Source organism: Pelodiscus sinensis, chromosome 1 (assembly GCF_052426305.1).
Source record: "Pelodiscus sinensis isolate ZL-2025 chromosome 1, ASM5242630v1, whole genome shotgun sequence".
Lineage (NCBI taxonomy): Eukaryota > Metazoa > Chordata > Testudines > Trionychidae > Pelodiscus > Pelodiscus sinensis.
In genome coordinates this window covers 235241601-235262563 of record NC_143052.1, presented here as the reverse complement: position 1 = coordinate 235262563, position 20963 = coordinate 235241601, and the positions used below count along the sequence as shown (strand labels likewise).

The 20963-nt window shown below is 43.7% G+C and overlaps 1 protein-coding gene across 1 annotated transcript; it reads right to left on the bottom strand.

Moving 5' to 3' along the window:
- Positions 1 to 4087: 4087 nt before the first annotated feature.
- On the bottom strand, positions 4088 to 19239 carry PDCL3 (phosducin like 3). Its single transcript, XM_006113551.5, has 6 exons — positions 18963 to 19239; positions 15550 to 15682; positions 10684 to 10774; positions 9687 to 9830; positions 8654 to 8862; positions 4088 to 5772 (listed from the first exon to the last, which is right to left on the bottom strand). The coding sequence occupies exons 1-6, from the start codon at positions 18966 to 18968 to the stop codon at positions 5630 to 5632; spliced, it is 726 nt and encodes a 241-aa protein (XP_006113613.1). The 5' UTR covers positions 18969 to 19239; the 3' UTR covers positions 4088 to 5629.
- Between the last annotated feature and the right edge of the window lie 1724 nt (positions 19240 to 20963).

Genomic DNA, 20963 nt, shown 5'->3' with positions numbered 1-20963 from the left:
AATATATATACCAATGTGTACTTTGGAGTGTCTCATCACAAATCCAAATTTCTGTTTTACTCTAAAATCTCATACTTTGATGGGGAACCAAGCATATCCCCCTATTAACTATAATCCTAGGGAAAAGTCATTGTTAGCTCATAAAGAGACCCACTTCATAGAAATTACTAAAAATATGAATAAAGCAAAACCAGCTGTTCCCCCAATTAACAAAGGAAGGTAATGAGTCTGTAACAATCCCTGATGTGGATGTTGGATTAAAAGAATGGGTATAGATCAGGGTTTATTGAGATTATTTTCATTATTCTAATATACAATTTAGCAGGTATAAGCAAAGTCCTAGACAAGTAATTATCATTGAACGCATTTATTATATCTATAATATAAAATGGCGCACATGACACATCCCAGAAATATACCAAGAGTATCATCTGTATAATACTCAATCTCCACCTCGAGGGGGGGAAAATAGCATTGGTATATAATAACATCTGACCATTTACATCCGTGCCAATGTGAGGGGGGTTCATTTTACATTTCACCCCATCCGGGGCGGGGGGGAGGGGGAGTATAGCCAATAGAACTAACCTGCCTGCTTGCCTATAGATACAGAAATTTATTATTTCCTTATGGTTTTGATGATGTGTTTATTATAAATTACATTAGGTTTCTATTGGCGTTAACACAACGGACTTACAGGCCACATCCTATATGATGAGCTAAGGCAAAGTTGGCATGCACATGCCTGGAATCTTTCACCCAGAGAGCAAAGTCAGTGCTCATATATTTTGGACCTTTCTCCTAGATAAAGCAACCTCAATGGCATCGGGCTTCCAAGAATCCCTCAAACTTAGCAAATACATCAATACATAGGAAAACCTGAAATAACTAGTTAAGACCAGACTGAAGAACCGTGTAGGGCAGAAATAACAAATGTGATATACAACCACAAAAGGCCCATGTTACTGAATTGACATATATGAGAAGTTAAAAATCAATATTATTTTGACTGACGGGAAAAAAGACACTTCAACAGTAGTAAGGTGAGGAAATACAAATAAGTAGAAAAGGAAACACCCCCTACTGAATATGATCAAACATAAGGTCAGTGTAACATACGATAAAAGTGACATCCTAGCTTAGGGGAGCTAGGAAAAGATGATATAGTTCCTGGGAGGTGCCAGAATGACAGCTAGTGGTAGTGATGAGGAAGGCGAAGGTGATGAGGAAGATGATGGCGAACAGCTCAATTGTTCTTGAAGGAAGGGTGTGAGAGTATGATATGGAAATATATATGTACATTCCCGATCTATCTTATGAAATTGGGGTGTTTGTGACTGTGCTAAATGTATTTAATAAACTATGTGTAATTATACAAGAGTTCCTATAGTGTGAGTGTTGCAACTGTGCACATCAGGGTTCCCAATCATAGAATAATTGAATACTGGGCCTGATCCTTGGACAAAGGACCTGTCAACCCTAAAGGTGGTGACCAGAATGCGTAATCTAAAATCAGCCTACAATACTGTAAACATTTATCTGTTCAGAGGAGGTGTGATGTGATTATTGATCCAACACTGCTGAGAGATTAACTGAGCTCATTGTCCACATCCTACAGATTTAATTTCTGCTAAGGATCCAAGCTAAATGATTGGCTAGAAAGGGCACAAGTACATGATTTATAAAAAGCAGTTCTCACACTTATCTCTATGCCAAGAAGCATAGAAAACATTTAAAGATGCACTGTACATAGGTCTCAACTCCATGACAGAGTAGCTCATCAGATTTCATTCTCACATTTGCCCTCCTTTAAAATGACATCTTTTTACTCCCAAAGCAGCAATGGATTAAGCAGCTCATGGAAAAATACAAATCCATCTTTAATCCAACTACTGCATGTATCACTATTCTGTATTTCAGTGACTTCTACTAAAATGCGAAACAACAGCTTCTCCCTCCCCCCTCCCCAGCAGATAGTATTGAAATTATGTGGCTAAGAGTAAATCATAAATACCAATGACATGGAATACACGTACAGGTAGTGCAGAAACTGCTACTTTGTGACATTTATAAAAAGAAGGAAGACAGAGAACCTATTCCACAGCTACCGCTTCAGGCCTTTCCTTCATAGGAAGGGAAGACCAGAGTGAATTATGTAACAGTGGGTTCTTTACACACACACCCTTCTTGCATGACAGCACTGTTTAGATGTATCCTTAAGAAGTGGAAAGGGTCACCTTGAGCCAGGAATAAACACTCCAGTTTCTTGGATACTTGGGTGCATAAGTTAACAGAAACTGCAGTCCTTGTTGGGCCCAGACTTGGTCTTGCTGGTAGTCCTGTAGCAATTCCACACCACCCTTTAACTTTTGTTGCACTATTGGTCTATTCTGTAGCAGGATAATAGCAATGAGCAGTCTCAGTCCCATTGACTTTTTTTTTTTTTTTAATCAGGTTAGTTTCTATCATCAAACCGCACTAGGCATGTTTCATGGGTGCATAGATTTAAGAACCATCAAATACACAGCCTCTGTTAGAGATGAAGTAGAACCTCCTACTGCTGGGTTGAACTTTGTCAAGTATGAATATTAGAACAATATTAGACATCAGGGATGGTCTAGATGGTACTGGGTCCTGCCATGAGGACAGGGACTGGACTCGACCTCTCGAGGTCCCTTCCAGTTCTAGTGTTCTATGATTCTATGGTTTTGTTTAAAGAAACCAGCCAGATGAGGTAATAGCTTGTAACAGATTAACTTCAGTTGGTGAGACAGTCTTTCAAGCTCTCAAAAGTTCATCTTCAGCCATGGAAAAGGGGTTTCCATTAAAATCACGTTCAGTTTAAAAGCCAATACAGCAGGTGTCAGCATTTTGTGCATGTCTGAGGAAGTAACCAAGAATGTTTAATTTCTGGCTCTACTCCTTTTAAGTCCATCCCACACAGTTAAGAAAGAATTGATTAGTTGAACATAAGATGACACCACTGGATAATCTGCAGCAGGAGCAGAGAACCCATAGGCCAGGTCCAGCCCTGGCTTACTTAGGTCCAGCCTATAGCGAGGCTTGGGGCTTCAAGCCGCATTCGCACTCCAGCCTCAGTCTCCGAGCCTTGGCACCTCCATCTGGTGTAGCTGGAATCCAAGGGGAGCTCAGGCAACTTGAGTTGTATGAGTAGGGGCCAGGTCAGGGGGCTTTTTTTTTTTGGGGGGGGGGGAGGTGAGACAGGGAGTTGAGGTTTTTTCCTCCTCATTGGTATATGCCCTCAACCTGTTTCTGTGGGTCACCGCTTCCCCCCCCCAAAAAAAAGGTTCCCTACACCTGGCCCACAGGTGGCATTATGTACACTGCTCTTTTATTATGGTAAAACCCCTTTATCTGGCATACTGGGAAAGCAGGGGGTACCAGTAAATTAAAAATGGCAGTCAACTAAGAGGGAGGGATTTGGAAGGTGGGCCTGGGGCAGAGCATAAGGGCTGCACAGCACAGGTTCAGGAAGGGCTTAGGGTCTCATATGGGGGAGGGCAGGCACTCATCTCTCGCAGCCCCCACAAGTGGTTCCCCATCCCTGCTGCTCCTGGTGGAAGCACAGCCAGGTGGCTCTGCAGCAAGCAGGCACACTGCCTCCAGCTGGCCAGGAACCACGGGGGGTGGCACCTGCAATGGGCCAAGAGCCACAGGGTCGGGGGAGGGGAGAGAGGAGGAGAAGAGAAAGAGGATGGAGGAAGCCTGCCTAGCCACACCTTTGCCAGCAACAGCAGAGATAGGGAATGACTAGAGGGGAGTATCCCCGTGCAGGTTCCACACCAACTGCTCTACAAACTGGATTTTCTGTGCAGATCAGAAGTGCCAGTTTATTGAGCTCACCCACTGGTGCATTGCCACATAAAAAGGGTTTTAGTGTACTTCAAAAACTCTCATCCCAATTTCAAATATGATCACAACCAATATTTATATTGATGTATCAAGGCCTCTTCAATATGCACTGGAAGAATTTCTTCCCAACATACAGATCACTTCCACACTGTAGCATTGAGGTGTAAGAAAAATCCAGATATGCAAGAATAAAACAATCAAGTACACAGACAGGTATCAAACAGTCTGACAAGTAGTATTTCAGTGCTTGTGTTAATAGAAGTTTGTTTACAGACAAGCTTAATATACAATTAAGTTTTTACGTTCAATCAGATGACAATGCTGACATTTTAAACAGAGCAATTAAATCAGAAGCTTCTAATCAAGTTTTCACAATACAAGGAGACCATACTGCTGTGGTGTCCAACCAGTTCTGAAGCAGTAGCCACTAGAATGAACTAGCCCCATTATTCTGAAAATGTAAATAATATGGTGGCTACTACTATAGCCAAATAGCCATGAGACTAGCATGTTGGACACCACGGCCATACTCCACAGGTACTCATTGCTAGGTAGTATTGAGGCCAAGAGCAATCTTTGTTCACTATTTCTATTGCAGTAACACCAAAGGAACAGAGTCCCCTGAGTTAGACAGTGTTGATCCCCATAAGAAGGCAGTCTCTGCACCAAAAATCTTACAGACTAATATGTAATTTAATTAAAATAGCAGATCTTTAAGTTCCTCTAATTCAAATAAAGGGGTCAAGTTAAAGCCATCCAGCTGAAATCTTCCAGAAGCTTATCTCAATATAACAAAGCTAAATGTTTTATACTTATTAAATGCTCAAATTCTATACTGTGCTTCCACAGACTCCATCAGCAACATAACAAAAGGTGTTTAGGTAAGCTTGTCAGCATAGTCATGTGCCACTTATTAGCATCCACATGTAGACAAATGAGACATGTAGGTAGACAGCAAGCCCCGTCTGAAACAGGCATGCAGCTTTCTTAAACTTCAGAATATATATAAATAATTAGGATGGCATTTTAATTTTTTCCCTCCTCCAAGGGCTTGCTATTTTAACAAGAATTAGCTGTGGCAAATGCTGGAAGACAAAGTTTTTACTTTAATATAATAAAAAAGGCACCTCTTAACATCAAGTCCATTGTGAATGAGGCACCAGTTTGGTAGCAGCACTAAAGCATTATAGCGTTAGTCAAGTGAGTATTCTACAAGGTTATTAAATAGGTCAGAGACTGTTCTTTAGGCAAGTTTGCCTCTGTGCCCAAATGTGCGTCTTGATAAACAGCCTAACAAAAGGACTCTGAAGCCTTAACTTTACTGCAGCTGTTGCAATGCACCATTTATTGCAACTTAGATATTTACATGAATATATCTTAAGTTATTTAAAATCAGTGTATTATGTTCCATGCCATATAGTACTTAAACTTGTAGGTCTCTCTCTGTTGCAAAGATTTACCAAAACAAAAGAAAAAATGATCACTTTTCCTACTATGTCTATTTTTAAAAATGTGGAATAAGATTGATTGTGTCTCCATTTATAAAGGTATTTCAAACTGTCAGATTTTAAACAAAGTTGTAATAGATACAAAGCTGGAAATTGCTAGTAAAAGACTGCCATCTTGAAAAACTATTCTTCCTTAATTGAGGCATCAGTGGAAAGATTAAGGTGTGTCAGGTGGGTTTTGTCCAGTATATTGGATATGAACTTTGGTTGAAAACGTACTGCATCAACCTTAGATGATGGTAGAGGAATTAATCATCTTCAGAATCACTGTCCCTCCTTGTTGGAACAGAGCACCTAACTGAGGATATCAACTGGTCCTGGATCTGTTTCCTGGGGTTTTCCTCTAGATCTGTCTTGATGGCACCTGACTCTGAAATCTTCCACTCCAGTTCTACATGGAATTAAAAGAAAAGAGTGTCTCATAAGGATGGAGGAACAGAATATGCTCTTTCAGTCTCAGCCTTCTCTTTTCTGTAGCATACATAACCTTTTACTATATGAAACAGCCAGCATTTTACAGACCATATCTTTGCAGATTAAAATGTACAAGATGAAAGCATGTATGATATGGACCAATCAGTGGTACACTCAAGCTGCTGAAAATGTTGCTAGAGGGATAGAAGTTTCTTGAATTACTTAATGACCGAATGGTAAGAGACAAATAGATTACTTAATAGAAGGAAAAAATACAATTCCATTCACACATCAGAATTAGATAATTTTACAGAGAAACTTTAAAAATACAATTCATTCACTTCCCACATCCCTTGCGCTGATTAGTTCTTTCACAAGAGAAGGCTCTTCCTTCTGAGAGCAGGCCTTATTAGAGGCTCAAATTGGATGACTTCCTCAAAGTGGAAGAAAGTCAATACCACACATTCAGCAGACACCACTCTCCTAGCCCTGCTGGCAGTCCAATCATGAAAAACTGAATTCTGTTAAACAAAAAGGAAATGGGTATACCGCACATTCTCCTCAATCATACAAAAATCACCCCCGAATCGTAAATCAAAAGAAGAAGAATTCAAAGAGTGCAATGGCCAGAAGTGATCCTTATGTGATAACTAACCTGAGGTGGTATAACACGTACCTCCAGGAACCTGAAAATCAGTTAATTTAAATTCAATTACTTTAAATGAAGGGATGCATGCATTAAGTATCCCTAAGCCTGACTTACAGAAGCTGGGCCTGGAAGACAGGGAATGGATCCCTTGATAAATATCCCTGTTCTGCAGGGGCCAGTGCCAGGTGCTTCAGAGGGAATGAACAGAAGACTGGATACTGGGCTAGATGAACCATTGGTCTGGACCCAATATGGCTGTCCTTATGCTTTTAGACATGGAGAGCTGATCATACTAGAACCTTTAATTATTTCTCACTTTGATGTACAGGCAGTCCCCGGGTTACGTACAAGATAGGGACTGTAGGTTTGTTCTTAAGTTGAATTTGTTTGTAAGTCGGAACTGGCGTCAGCCACTGCTGAAACTGATCAGTTTCAACTGCGGCTGAATCTGGACGCCAGTTCTGACTTGCATACAGATTCAACTTAAGAAACCCAGGCGTCCCCAAGTCAGCTGCTGCTGAAACTGATCAGTGGCTGATTCCAGGAAGCCTGGGGCAGAGCAACTCTGCCTGGGGCTTCCTGTAGTCAGTCGCTGGTCAGTTTCAGCAGCGGCTGACTTGGGGACGCCTGGGGCAGAGCAGCTGGGTGCTGCTGGGTAGGTCCGGAGCAGCGCTGTGGGACCAACCCGGCAGCCCCCAGCTGCTCTACCCCAGGGGTAGACAAGAAAAGCCTGGTCTGCTGGGGGGGGGGGGGCACTAGCTGCACCCCCCCCAGCAGACTAGGGAGACGGGGGTGGCGGGACCGCCCAAGTCCTCCACGGCTTTGCTCCGTCTCCCTGGTCTGCTGACCTGGGAGACGCGGAGCAAAGCCTTGGAGCACGCCCGCAGGGGGACAGCTCAAGCGCGCCCGGGCTGTCCCGCTGCGGGCGTGCTCCAAGGCTTTGCTCCCCGTCTCCCTGCAGACCAGGGAGACGGGGAGCAGCTTTTCTTGCCCCGGAGGACGGGGGCGGCGGGACCGCGGCGCATCTGGGCGTCCCGCCGCTCCCGTCCTCCGGGGCGAGAAAAGCCCCGTTCGTAACTGCGGAAAGTCGGATCCGCGTAACTCAGGGACTGCCTGTATAATTAGCCAGGCTCTACATTTAGATTTAGTTGTTCCCAAAGCCATGCTCTCATTAGTGAATTTTCCATTGGAAAGCCAGGACCACTTACCGTAGAGAACTACACGGAAAATGTAAAAAGTGTTAGTTAAACCAGGACTATGGTTAGTGAAATCTATTTGCATCCTTCTGCAAAATAGGTAAGTGATATAGCTCAGTACAGCACTTGAAACACAAATTATTGGTGGTGTATTTCTCTAGCACCCTCAAATTCATTTTAGGTTACAGGGCAGAACCATTGGGAAATTTAACAATATCATTTTAATTACAAGAAAATTCCCTATTGAATCAGGCTAAAAGCTTTCATTCCATTTCCAACACATGGGAAGTTTAGTTTTATGGCTGACATCCTTGATGCACCATTTAAAAGTTTTGTTCCCCTTCCCTCTACTTTCAAAGAAATGCTTTTGCAGACAAGCTTAAAGAACATTCATAAGACTAGAAAACATGGTGCTGAAACACCTTGTCAGACCTCACGTACAGAACATATGACATGCTTATCAAACATCTGCGTCAAGTCTGTTAAAAGGTTCAGCAACGTTGGTGGCCTGTGCTTAGATTATTTGCAGCAGGACTACATTGAATCCTGGCCTCAGAATCACATGAGTTTATAACACTTCCTCTTGGAGCCCAGACTCTGACACTGTTTCAGAAAGGAGAGACGCATCCTGGTTACTGCCAGAGATGCAGCAGAGCTGGGAAAGGGGGAGATAGAGGGTCAGGCAGCACATCTTCAGGCTTTCAGCAACAGCGGGGGGCAGGGTCACACTCACTCACTCACTCATATATTCCAGGTACAACCAACTATGGAGGGAAGAAACAAGATACAGTTTTTATATATATATTTTTTTTGTTTTAAATATACTGTTGAGTCAGAAAATATACACAAGAAATGTAAATAATTGTGACACTTCTATTATATTTTTTTGCCCTGTCACTAATTCCCAGCCTCTGCATTTCAAGATCAGTGCAAACATAACATACGGAAGATTAGTTAAACAGGTTACAGACATTTTATTTTTCCTATATAAGATACCAGATACAGCCACTTACCATCTCGTGTCAGGTTCATGCCACCAAACACTAGAGGCCCAACAAATTGGGCCTTGATATCTCCTTCAAAATATATGAAAATTGTTGGCAGGTTCCTATCAGGGTAATTGGGTATGCAGGTTGTAGAAATGGCTTTGATAAATTTAACATCTGGGAACTTCCTCGCAAGTCCACTTAAATGTTGATTTATCAAGGTACAGAGGGGAATTCTGTTAAAAGAAAAACAGGTCAAAAGAAGAACTAAGAAACAGAATATCAAGAGTAGTCCTCCACAAGGAAAACTAGAAATATCAACCTATTGAACAGTATTTATGTATTAGAATTTATAAAACAATTTCAGGATATTACTACAGTGCTCATCACCCCAGTATAAGATTAGAATAATTCATTACAGTAGTTCAACTAAGATTTTCCACTCTATTATAGGGGAAAAAAGTGTACAAGATTCCTTTTTTAGCTTAGAATAGTGACAGAAATGGTAACATGAGGTGAAAACAGAAGAATCAAACTTGTATTTGTATTAAGAAGATGAAGTAAAATATTGTGTACTACGAAGAATTGATAGCATGTAAATTATATTAAAGATAATGAACACAAGCAAGCTTTTTAATCATTTTTACAACACATTTATTTGCAAAGTAGTGACAACTACTTTTGCTTCCTTGAAAAGCTATTTTGTAACATCAGTGGAGTTGAGTGCTTTACTTGCCCACATTTTGTGCAGCAAGAGAAGACGGGCCACATAATTGCATCAGATAGAGAAGGAGGCTGGTGATCTTGAGGGCATAGCTTCAAGTGCATTTATATAAAAAAGGATTATGCCTGCCCCCAGATTTTCTCTGTGATTAGGATCCAGTGTACTTTGGTTGTAAGTGTTAAGTGTAACAAGTGTGTTTCTTCTTAATTTTAACTGACAGAATTCTGGAATTAATCCTTTAGTGTCCATAACACAGTTATGCACTTGTCTAAAGGTATTATCATTGTTCATTAATAGTTTCTGAAAATGCTGAGTGTTTAAAAACAGCATACTTACCCTTGTTTGTAAAGATGCAGGATTACCCATATACCCTTGCCAGCTTTGGTGACTTCTTGAACATAATCCTGTCCTGAAATCTCTAGAATTTCCCCAAATTTGTTCTTTATTTGAAGTGCTTTCCATTCTGCTATCCTTTGCTGTCTACACAACAAGGAGGGTAAAGATGGGTGAAGATAAATTGAGCAGGTTTGAAAACAGATGCACTTATATAACAGAACAATGATTAGACAATCAAAGTCACAGGTTTTGAAGTAGAGAGGAATGATAGAAGTCTCTAAACACCAGGATAGTGAAGGAGTGTTTACACAGGTTCACATTTAAATAGAAGAGCAGTCTAAACCCAATTAAATTATTGTATCATAGTAGAGTAAAGTCATAATATTCAACTTCAGACTCAGTGCATAAAATATATCTTGTTCCTGAGATAGAGGTAAATAGGTAAATAGCTAAAAATACGTAGGGACAAGTTCTCCACTATCCTGCACGTTGAACAGTCATTTGTATCTATACAAAATAATACCAAGTCTGAATGACAGGTGTTTTTTTTTTTTTTTTACTCCCACACTAGACTTATAACTGATTGTTCAAGAAAAACATGATAGAGATTCAGACCATAATCTCTCTGCCTCAGTTTCACTAAGGCAAAATTTTTTAGAAGTCTCCAATATTTTAGGTGCTAAACTCAAGATCTGATTTGCAGAGGTGTTTTGCACCCATTGACTTTAACATGGGTTATGGGTCAAGAGTACCTATGAAAAGATGAATCCTAAATAGGGTATCTAAGATGTAGACCCAAGTGGATTAGTAACGATAGTATGCAGTCTTTTCAACCAGGGTACAAACCACAGGTCTTCTAACTCCCGGTCTTGGGTCCTATTAAGCACACCTTTCTCCCCTTTTCTTCAGAAAAATGAAAATCCAATTGCACTGTATTAGTGTGTAAGGACGTAACCACGATAGTTTCATTTAGGCAGTTCTGCAAGCTGGCTCTCACCTGTACATTTTGACAGCTTGCTCGTCTTCCTCATTAAACTCATCTTCATTTTCTTCTAGCTCCTCCAAAGTCATGTCTTCGTATGTTTTCACTAGAAGGGGAGTAACATAGGGTTAGCAATATTCCAAGGAAGATTAGCCTGTGCAAGTTCTTTTTTTTCCCCCCTGCTGTTTTTCTAAGTTATTGAACAACACAATAAGACTACTTACAATGATTTGAGAAGGGAGTTCAGAAATCCTCAAATTCAGCATTTTGAACAGGCAGAGGGATGCTTGGTGCTTTATAAGCACTCCTCTCCCCAGATTTACTACACTGTAACCTCCGTACTCTGCAGGGTCTCTGATTCACGAAGACCCAGGATACAGACCCTGTCAGGGGAAGAAGGAAGCAGCTTTGTGCACTGCTGCTCCTCCAGCTGGGAGAAAAGCAGTGCAGAGGCACACTCAGTTGAAGGCTTTACCATGCTGCTCCCATAGTGGTGGGGGGTATTGGCTGTAAGTGGCAGGGGATGTCAAGCGACAGGTAAGCACTCCATTCTCATCCCCCTCATTCCCTCTCTGACTCAGTGAAATTTTAATCTGGCAAATCCGGTTTCCCAGGAATGCCAGATTAAAGAGGTTCACACGTATTGTAAATATCTGGGACGTAACTGCAAATACTTGAGCTTGATCCCTTCTAAACATCAGTTCATGTTGCTTATCCTGTGATCCCAGTGAACAAATACACATTGCATTAAGATTAAGGTCTCAACTAGGGATGTTAAGTAACAATTAATTTGCTAGTCGAGTAGTCAATGGAATTTCCATCCACTACTGGTCTAGTTGATAAGAACTTCTGCATTCTGCTTTTGAAATGTACAAGAGTCCCAGCAGGAACTCTTGTGCATTTCAAAGTTGGAACACTGCGTGAAGCCCAAGGCCAGTGGGAATTCCCGCTGACTCTGGGCTCCATGTGGGTGCTTCCGCTTTGAAATGCGCACGAGCCCTCACTGGGGATTCTTGTACATTTCAAAGCTGGCACACTGGGCTCCCCACAGCATTCAAAACAGCAGCAACGCATGAAGCGGCTGACCCCAGGCTCCTTGAGTAGCTGCTGCTTTTAAAGTACTCTCCTTCCTCCCCTTGCCACTTTTGATCGAGGCAACAAGGGAGGGGAGGGAGGCGGAGCGACTAGTCGACTATCCGATATGCATTTGCTTATTGGATAGTCGACTAGTCCTTTACATCACTAGTCCCAACAACATACAGTAAACTTTTGATAATACGGCACCTTTAGGACCCAGGGGGTGCCAGATTATCAGATATGCCTGATTCTCGGAAGGGGGGGCTACGAGGGGTCTGGGGTAGGGTGGGGGAGATGCCACCCCAGACCCCTCATAGCTCCCCCTTCCGATAATCCGCTCTGCAGTGGCTGAATCGGGGACAACTGCAGCAGAGCAGCTGGAGTGCTGCCGGGTTGGTCCGGTAGCGCCGCTCCTTGGCGCTGCGAGACCAACCTGGCAGCACCCCAGCTGCTCTTGGGGACACTTGGGACAGAGCAGCTGGAGTGCTGCCGGGTTGGTCCCGCAGCGCCACGGGGCGGTGCTACGGGACCAACCCAGCAGCACCCCAGCTGCTCTGCCCCAGGTGCCCCTATTCAGCCTCTGCTGAAACTGACCAGCAGCTGATTCCGGGAAGCCCGGGTCAGAGCAGCTGGGGTGCTGCCAGGTTGGTCCAGTAGCACCGCTCCTCCGCACTGCGAGACCAACCCGGCAGCACTCCGGTTGCTCTGCTCCAGGTGTCCCCCAAGAGCAGCTGGGGTGTTGCGGGTTGGTCCCGCAGCCCCAAGGGGCAGTGCTATAGGACCAACCTGGCAGCACTCCAGCTGCTCTGCCTCCAGCTTCCCCGATTCAGCTGCTGGTCAGTTTCAGCAGTTGCTGAACTGGAGAAGCCGGGTGAAGAGCAGCTCCAATTGTCCGGCTGCCCCAGCACTTCCGGGTTCCTGATGGTGCCGGACCATCAGGAGTGCCGGAGCATTGGATGCCAGACTAATGGAGTTTTACTGTATTCAAGTAATGAAATTCAGGATTACATTCACCAGCCTCACACCATCATCAACCCTATTCCCTTGCCTCTCCTCCACCGTTAACTGACTACTTTACAAATTCATAACTATAGCCAAGCTAAAACTTACTTTAGACAATGATATCCATGTCTTTTGCAAAGGAATAAGCAAAGTTGTAAGTCCAGAGAAGAAGATGGCATCACGAAATGGGCCACCCAAATACCGGAGAGAATCTGCTGTCATCCAGAAACAAAACCCTCACTCCAACTATGCTCCCCTACCAGTCAGCTTCCACCCCACACTCAAACTCAGACAACGTATCATCAAACTACAACCCATGCTCTAGAGTCTATGGGGACCCCATGCTGACAAATCTTTTCTGCCCCTCCTCTTCTGGCCTCCAAACAATCACCCCCCCCCCCCAACACCTCCAAGCTCATCAGAAGGAACTCCTTGCATACAAGGGCATGCCAACTCAAAGCAGCACTAGATTCTGCTGGAACAGATACATCTGCAGCTTTTGCAACTCCACTGCTAAACGATCACCACTCTCCAAAGCATACCTTTCAAGAGCCAGGAATCCTCCACATGCCCATCACACTATGAGGTGTACCTCATCCAGTGCATTAAATATCCCAATAGCAACTACACGGATAAAACTAGATAATCACTATGCTTTCAAATGAACTCACTCAGGGAAGCGATAAAAAAGATCACTCTATCATCTGTGGGTGGGCATTTTCCCCAAAGCAATCACTATCTGACCTATTCATTCATAACCTCAAAGGAAACTAGCCCAAGTTTCAAAAGATGAGCTTGGGATCTTAAATTTAGCAATGTTATGAAAATCACTGAATGAACAGACACATTGGATTTATAGCTTCTTATAACATGTAGCCCCCTAGCCTGTCATGACTAGAGAGGTGTTAACAGGCCACTCTGCCTTGAATAGTCCCTTAGAATAAGTGTTAACCAATCCGTTCCACCTGCTCAGAGTCCCTTTCCCAGAAGAGCTCCGAGTGTGTCTGGAAAGCTTCTGTCTCTCGCACTAACAGAAGTTGGTCCAATAAAAAAAAATTAAAGAAACAAGGAGAATTAGGTAATGTCCTGGGACTGACATGGCTACAACTATGCTACATACAACAATGGAAGATATCAAATTTTGCCATCTGAAATGACAACTCCACAACATGATGAAAAAAGAAGCAAAACAACAATATTTATTTCCTGAACAAATGCAAGAAACAAAACAGAGATTATGAATCTGTTATAGAAGAGGGTAGGGAAGGTTCTCTGGCTTGCAGTATGCGTCAGGTCAGACTAGATCACGATAGCACCTCCTAGCCTTAAAGTCTAGGAGTGTTCAAAGACTACCTCACAAGGCATATTTTGTACAATGACTATTACAAAAGTGTGCAGGGAGTGAATTCACGGTGCTTAGCGTCAAAACCATGCGTGCACACATAAATCAATGGACATTTTTTCCATAGAAAGCTAGCCTGCTCACAATGCTTGCTAAACCCCCTCTGTCTGCCACAGCTGGATTGTAGCCTCCCCTCCTACCTGTGCTGCAGCAGGAGGGGGACTCCTGTGGCCAGATGGGGGCTGGACCATGGGGCCTGCCCCAGGATTGGGGCTGGGGACAGATTGCTGTGGCCAGATGGGGGCCGGGCTCTGATTGGGGCCCTGCTGGTCAAGCTTCATTTTAAATCAAGTAAAATATTATGTCCAACAAAAAGGCTTTCAACATCATCTTTATTTATGGTAGGGGAGAGGAACCTTTTTGGGGTCGGGGACCACACAACTGAGAAGGAAAAAGCGCCCCTCCAAAGACCCCCTCACTGATGTGGCCCCCAACTGAAACATCTCACTCCTCTGGTGCTCCAGCCCCATGGGTAGGGGAGAGAAGACTGAGGTTCAAGGTCTCAGGCCAGATTAACTCTTCTGGGGTTCCAGGGTTAGTGAATTTGTGGGGCCTACTAAGCTCCAGGGTGGAGCCAAAAATGAGGGGTTCAGTGTGTAGGACAGAGCTGCTAGTGAGTGGGATACAGATGGGGGTGCAGGATCTGGGCAGGAGGTGGGATGCAGGAGGGGGTGAGGATGCAAGGTGGGGTGCAGGACCAGGCTGGGAGTAGGGTGTCTGGCCAGAATACCGGGGGGGAAGGGAGAAGTGGGAGACTGCGCAGCTGAGGACGCAGGTGGAGGGACATAGATGATGTAACTCTGTCGTCCCGCGGGGAGGGAGGGAGGGAGAGGGAGAGGGAGAGGGAGATCAAATTTTAAACATAATCAAAGAAAGAAAATTGCCGCTTGAAAACTTACTAGAGTCAAAAATCCAGAGTTATATTTGTTGCAAATGAACTATTAAATGGACAGCAAAAACCATGAATGACTTGTTGATTTACTTATTTACTTTGCATATTTTGATGTGATGTTAATAATTTATTTTTTAACAGTTCACAAAGCTTTAGCTTTACTGGCGGTGACATTGAGATTATATTACAAAATAATTGTCTGACACCCCACCCCCCCACAAATAATTTCCTAGAATTGTGAACATTTAAAATCTATTTTAAGAACCAAAAAAAAAAAGTTTAAAAACGATCAGTAATAGCTGCCAAAGTTGTAAACAAAATGTAATTCTACCAATTCTGCTATGTTATATATGTTTTAATATAATATGGCTCTGCTTTTGGTATCCTGAATTAAAGGAGAAAAAGTTTGTTTCTCATTTAGAGACTTTAAAAAAGTAACTGGACATGCTAATATAGAAATGGCTCAGGATTTTAGTTTTCAGTGACCTGTTCTTGCCTGATCACTCACCAACAGATTTTTGCCGGAGGACCTGCTGTTCCTGCTCCTCTGCTGCATTCTCGTCCTCTTTTAGTTTTTCCTTTGGAGGGAGGATGCCCTTCTTACGCAAAATGTCATTCCATTCGGTATCTGCATTAGGGTCCTAAAACAGAACAAAACAGAGGATGTGCACCTTAAACTGAATGAACACTTCTACCACTTCCACAACTGGAATAATTTTATTGTATGGGCAATGGAGAGCACACACAGAATCTCCTGCTGATGGGATTTTTATACACCTTAAGCAGAGGATAGTGCCCTGCAAAGAAACTGATACCTTGCTCCACTCTCTTCTGTTCTCTCTCAAAACCCTACAGAAGAGCTTCTGAGAGTTCTCAAAAAAAGGAGAATGCTGCAGCAGAGTCTGTAACTTCCTTAATTGGGGCAGGAAAATGAGAAGATCTGAGTCATCACGAGGGCAGGTAAAGACGAAGCAGAGCAGGGTGTCTATCCAAGGTTTTTTGTGTTTTTTTTTTTAAAGCAAAAGCAAAGATGACAGAGGTTACAGGATTGGTGACCTCCTTATGGACACAACTAGCTAGGAAAACAAAAAGAAAAACCATTTTTTCTACTAAGAAAGTTTTCACCAATGGAAAGCTGCAAATGGCAGCCCCCAAATTCATTCCTGCCATACTGGCTTTTTCGACCCAAAGAAGTTGCTTAGAATACATTTAAAAACCAATTTTGTTAAAATTGCACCAGTTTGTGAAAACATACTTGTGATTTGAGCTCAACCCAAATCACTACAGAATCAAGTTTACCTAAATCTACATAATCATCTTGGACTAAAACAGGATATTGTACTGATTTAATAAACACAGTTAGATAAATGTGTATGTAGACATGGACTAATGTAAGATCCAGAATGTACTAGGTTTGGGATTGAAACAACACAGAAGTAGTAGGCTCTTACGTCACTTCCTTCCATGAGGAAACTTTTTAAAAAGTGTTCTTCCAGGTTTCATTGTTTATGGGCAACATTTAGATGTAATGCATAAGATAGTAAAACAAACTGTTGAAAAAGTTAACAAAAATATTTTAAAATAAATTGTAAAAAAAAAAATACTGTTTTGAATAAATGCACATATACAGCCACCCCTAACCACAAACAAAGTGATTTTGTATGCCTCTCAGGACAAGGCACAGGAAAGCTGAACAGAGGTCAGACACATAAAACATACTGCCATCATGGAAGCATAACAACATTGTGGGAGTCAGAGGAGTTGACTTGGGTTTTCTTTACTTTGAGATTTAGAGACATCTGCTCCTCACATGGACCTGAAAGAGTGGTGGGTAATTAAGGCAACAAACTGGGACCGAGGACGTACAGGTTCACTTAGTGGCTCTGCCACGGACTCCTTGTTCCCTAGCTCAAGCTTATAAATAGGGCTACTATTCCTTACTTTGTTAATACAAAAATTGCTCAGATACTTATGTGTTTCCCATCATTACAGTATCTACATGGATTACTTGGGTGACTAATGCAAGATTTACTTCTATGGGTTAAACCTCTCTAGACCGGCACTTTTGGGTCCAGGAATATCTGTGGTTTGGGATGATTTTATTTAGCCAGATGTCTACTTATCATGGATGCAGCCAAGTTTCATGCGGTCCCCTAAAGTTTGTTTATAGCAACCAGTCCTGGCCCTCAGTGCTCTGTGCTGTTATTTAGCTCTAATTTATCCCTAAATATCTTCTAAGACCCCAATAAGCAGTGGAAGTGTTGGTAGTGCTGCTAGACAATATTGACCTCCCATGGTTCGGCAAATTCTCTGGTCCCAAGAATGCCAGATTAGAGGTTCAATCTGTATAAACTTTACAGGCAATATAGGGCCCATCAATCTTCCAAAGCTATCATTCTCACTCAGATCAACAGCACTGTAATTTCCAATTGCAAGAACAAATTTTAGTGACAAGTGTCACTAAAGGCAGAAATTGGTCAAAAAAATGTGTAGTATTGGTGACCACTCATATTTCAGACTAAGAACACAATATCCCTTTCCTGACAACAAGTCCTTTCTGGCAGACAATGGCTTACAAGACATCAAAATAAAGACAAAGCATGTTGCCAGTTTATGTCAAGCAACCATTTACATGTTCATATCTTCTGAATGAGCACAAGCAGAATTGTGCCTGCCCCCTTATTTTAAAACACTAAGTATCATAGGATTGTTTGGAGTAAGACCACTTAAGTCAATTAAATTAGGCTTTATTTTGAGGCAGTGTTGGGATTTTTCACTTGTAATATAAATATAAATGCAGTCATGACTGCTTACAGATATTTGAGGCCCTGGTACATCCTGTTTAAGGAATCCCACCCCCTCCCACTCACTTTAGATCAGTGGTTCCAAAACTTTACGCCATCACGTTCCCTTTTTGATTTTTGAGAAACATTCACGCCCTCCTCCCTCTCAATAAGAGCAAAACTTGTTGAGAAAAAAAGAAAAGAACTTACTGAGGCTGAAAAACAAAAATAGCAGCAAAACTTGCTATTGAAAGGGGGATGGGGGGGGCTGGGTCACCTCATGCCCCCCCCCTGGAGTTTGGGAACCCATGCTTTAGATGTTACAAGTATTTTAGGGTCTGCAGAGTTTAGGGCCTGGTAGAACTGCCCCCCCTTCAGCTCTGATTGTGGGAGGAGTTATTTTAAGGCAACCAGATGTCCCATTTTTATAGGGCCCATCTCCTGACGTTCGTGTCCCACTTAAAAAAAAAAAACCCCCACACTTTCTCTCTAGGTACTCTACATGTGTTGATATCCAGAACTGAAGATTCGGGCGACAAGCAGAGCCACAGGAGTGTCCGGGGACAGGCGTGATAAGGGTGCGCAGTAATAGCATTTATTGGACCAATTGTTTAGTGGTGGAAGAGCCAAGCCTGGGAGCCACCAAGTGCCCTTCTCCCGGATTGCTGCCCCACAACCTGCTACTCCCCAACAGCGCTTGGCCCAGGGACAGATGTCACGTGTCTCTCCAAGGTCCTGGCTCGGGGGGGGGGGGGAGGGTGGCTCCCCACCCCCACGCTGCAGCCCCGCCCTGACGATAGCTACTCGCAATGCAAGAGGCGCGCCCAGACCAAGCGGAAGGGGAAACGCGGCGGAGGCTTTTTCCCTTTATATGGGAAGCTCCGCAGTGCAACACTGTAACCCGAGAAGCGCCCGGCGAGCCAGCCGCGCGCTCCTTATGTGGCTATGGGCGGCCGGCCAGCTCCCCGCTCCCGAGCCTGGCTCCTCCTGGCAGCTCCCGGGCGAGCCCCGCGCAACAGGCCCGGGAGGGGCCGCGCTGCATCGGGGCCGGGGGAGACACACGCTCCCCCGTCTGCAGCCGGGGGGCTTTACCCGCCCTTCCCCGGCCGCCGCCGCCTGTCTCCCGGGGCCTCCTCACCTGCATGTTGGCCCTGACACTGCAGCAGCGGCGCCGCCGGGCAAGATCCCCCCTGCAGCGCCCGGAGCCCACGTGCCGCCGGCTGCGGGGCGAGTCCCTCCCTCTGCGTCTGGGGCAGCGCCGCCGCCTTCCGGAGCAGCCTTATTCGGCAGCGGGGCCGCCCAGCGCCCTTCCCCTCTGCGCTCCTGGGAGCTGGCGGTGGGGGGCGCCCGGGGAGCGGGGACTAATCCTCTCGCGTGCACTAGTGACCCGTGCGAGAGCGGCCGCGTCTCCTCTCTCAGGCCTGGGTTTTGCTCGACTGAGCATTGCACAGCTCTCCCGGCGCTCAGGCGGTGCCCCCACCCCAGGCCCGTCACTGAGTCCTGTCGGAGCGCGACAGCGTCTGGCGAGCTCAGGCTGTCCGTCACTATTAACCCCTCCCCCCCTTGAATTTTCCCAAAATCATCGATCATCATTTCCTCATTCAGAGAGTCTTGGAACCAAAGCGGTGGGAGGGTGTGGGGGAGATAGCTAGCTCTTCCCTTCACAGATGAAGGGGAACGGATCACAGTACTAAGAATTGGTGTTTGTTTTAAGTGCAAGGGATCATACCTTCAACAAGCCCGTTCTTGCACAAGAAAAACTACAGTAAAGCTTAAGAACACAGGGCTTTTTGCACAAGAGTTATTCCTCTCCCCATGAGGAATAAGCCTTTTTGATCAAGAGCTCTCGTGCAAAAAGGCATGTGTAAACAGGCAACAGCGGTTTCTTGCACAAAAAAGCCCTATGGCTAAAATGGCCATCAGAGCTTTTTTGTGCAAGAGAGTGTCCACACTGCCATGGACACTCTTGCCCAAAAGCACATCTCTTGTGCAAAAGCACATGGCAGTGTAGATACGCTCTTGCGCAAGAACTTATTGTGCAAAAACTCTTGTGCAAAAAGTTCTTGTGCAAGAAGCCTGAAGTGCAGACATAGCCTCGGGCTTTGTCTATACTGCGCTGTTTTGTGCAAGAAATATGCAAATGAGGCAAAACGTGAAATATTGCCATGCTTCATTTACATAATTAATGAGTAGCCACTTTTTTGCAGGAGGATTTTGCACAAAAAAACCCTCTTGCGCAAGATCCGTTCTTCCGCATGTTTTCAGGAAAAACAGCTCTTGTGCAAGAGGAGGTTTTTGCACAAAATCGAGCCATGTAGACTGCGCAAAAAGTGGCCACTCATTAATTATGCAAATGAGGCACTGTGATATTCAACACTTCACCTCATTTGCATATTTCTTTTGCAAAACAGCGCAGTATAGACATAGCCTTAGATTAACACACAATCCTGAAATCAGCATCTCCCATACTCTTTCATAGGCTGCTCTCTACTTAGTGTGCTGGCTTTTGTCTATCCCATTCAGTGTCACCCATCTCTCCCTATAGAGCTTAGGCACCTACTTCAGACTCTGTAGGCCCTAGGATTTTCAAGGTGCCTATAAGTGAGGGAGTGTAAAACCACTTTGTGCAACTCAGCAAGAGACCTTAGGTATGCTGATTGACCTGCAAGTTTAATAACTCTAATGACAAATGGATTATTGGAATTATTAATATTTGAAATTATTAGTGTGAGAAATCACCAAGCACAAATGTAACCACCAATTTCTTTATTCAATCCAAAGTCCAAATAGTACATTATTATAGTTGCTCTAAACATGCCTAAATAATCAATTTATTGTATCCAAACAATAACTAAGCATTTGATCAATTTGATTACAATCAAGCTAAATCCAAGGGTGTTTAAACCCATATTGGCCAGCTTCAGCATAGTCAGGCAGGTATTAGCAAGGAATCCTTTAAGAGTTTACTTTTTATACCATTTCACAAACAAGTAGTGTCATTGCCAATTATTGACTTTAACTGAAAACCAACTGGAGATAGTCCACCCATATTTCCAGTATTAATCTGGTTAAGACAAGAGAAACTTCCTCCACTTCTCAGGTGTTTGTAATAGATTTCTTTCTTTTTCCCGGTAATAAA

Bases quoted from the DNA above. Each gene is read 5' to 3' on its own strand.
- PDCL3 (XM_006113551.5), bottom strand. The intron at 10,775-15,549 runs GTGAGTGATCAG...CTCCCCTTCTAG, and splicing joins CCTCCGGCAAAAATCTGTTG to TGAAAACATACGAAGACATG. The intron at 5,773-8,653 runs GTAAGTGGCTGT...AATTCCATGTAG, and splicing joins CATGAACCTGACACGAGATG to AACTGGAGTGGAAGATTTCA.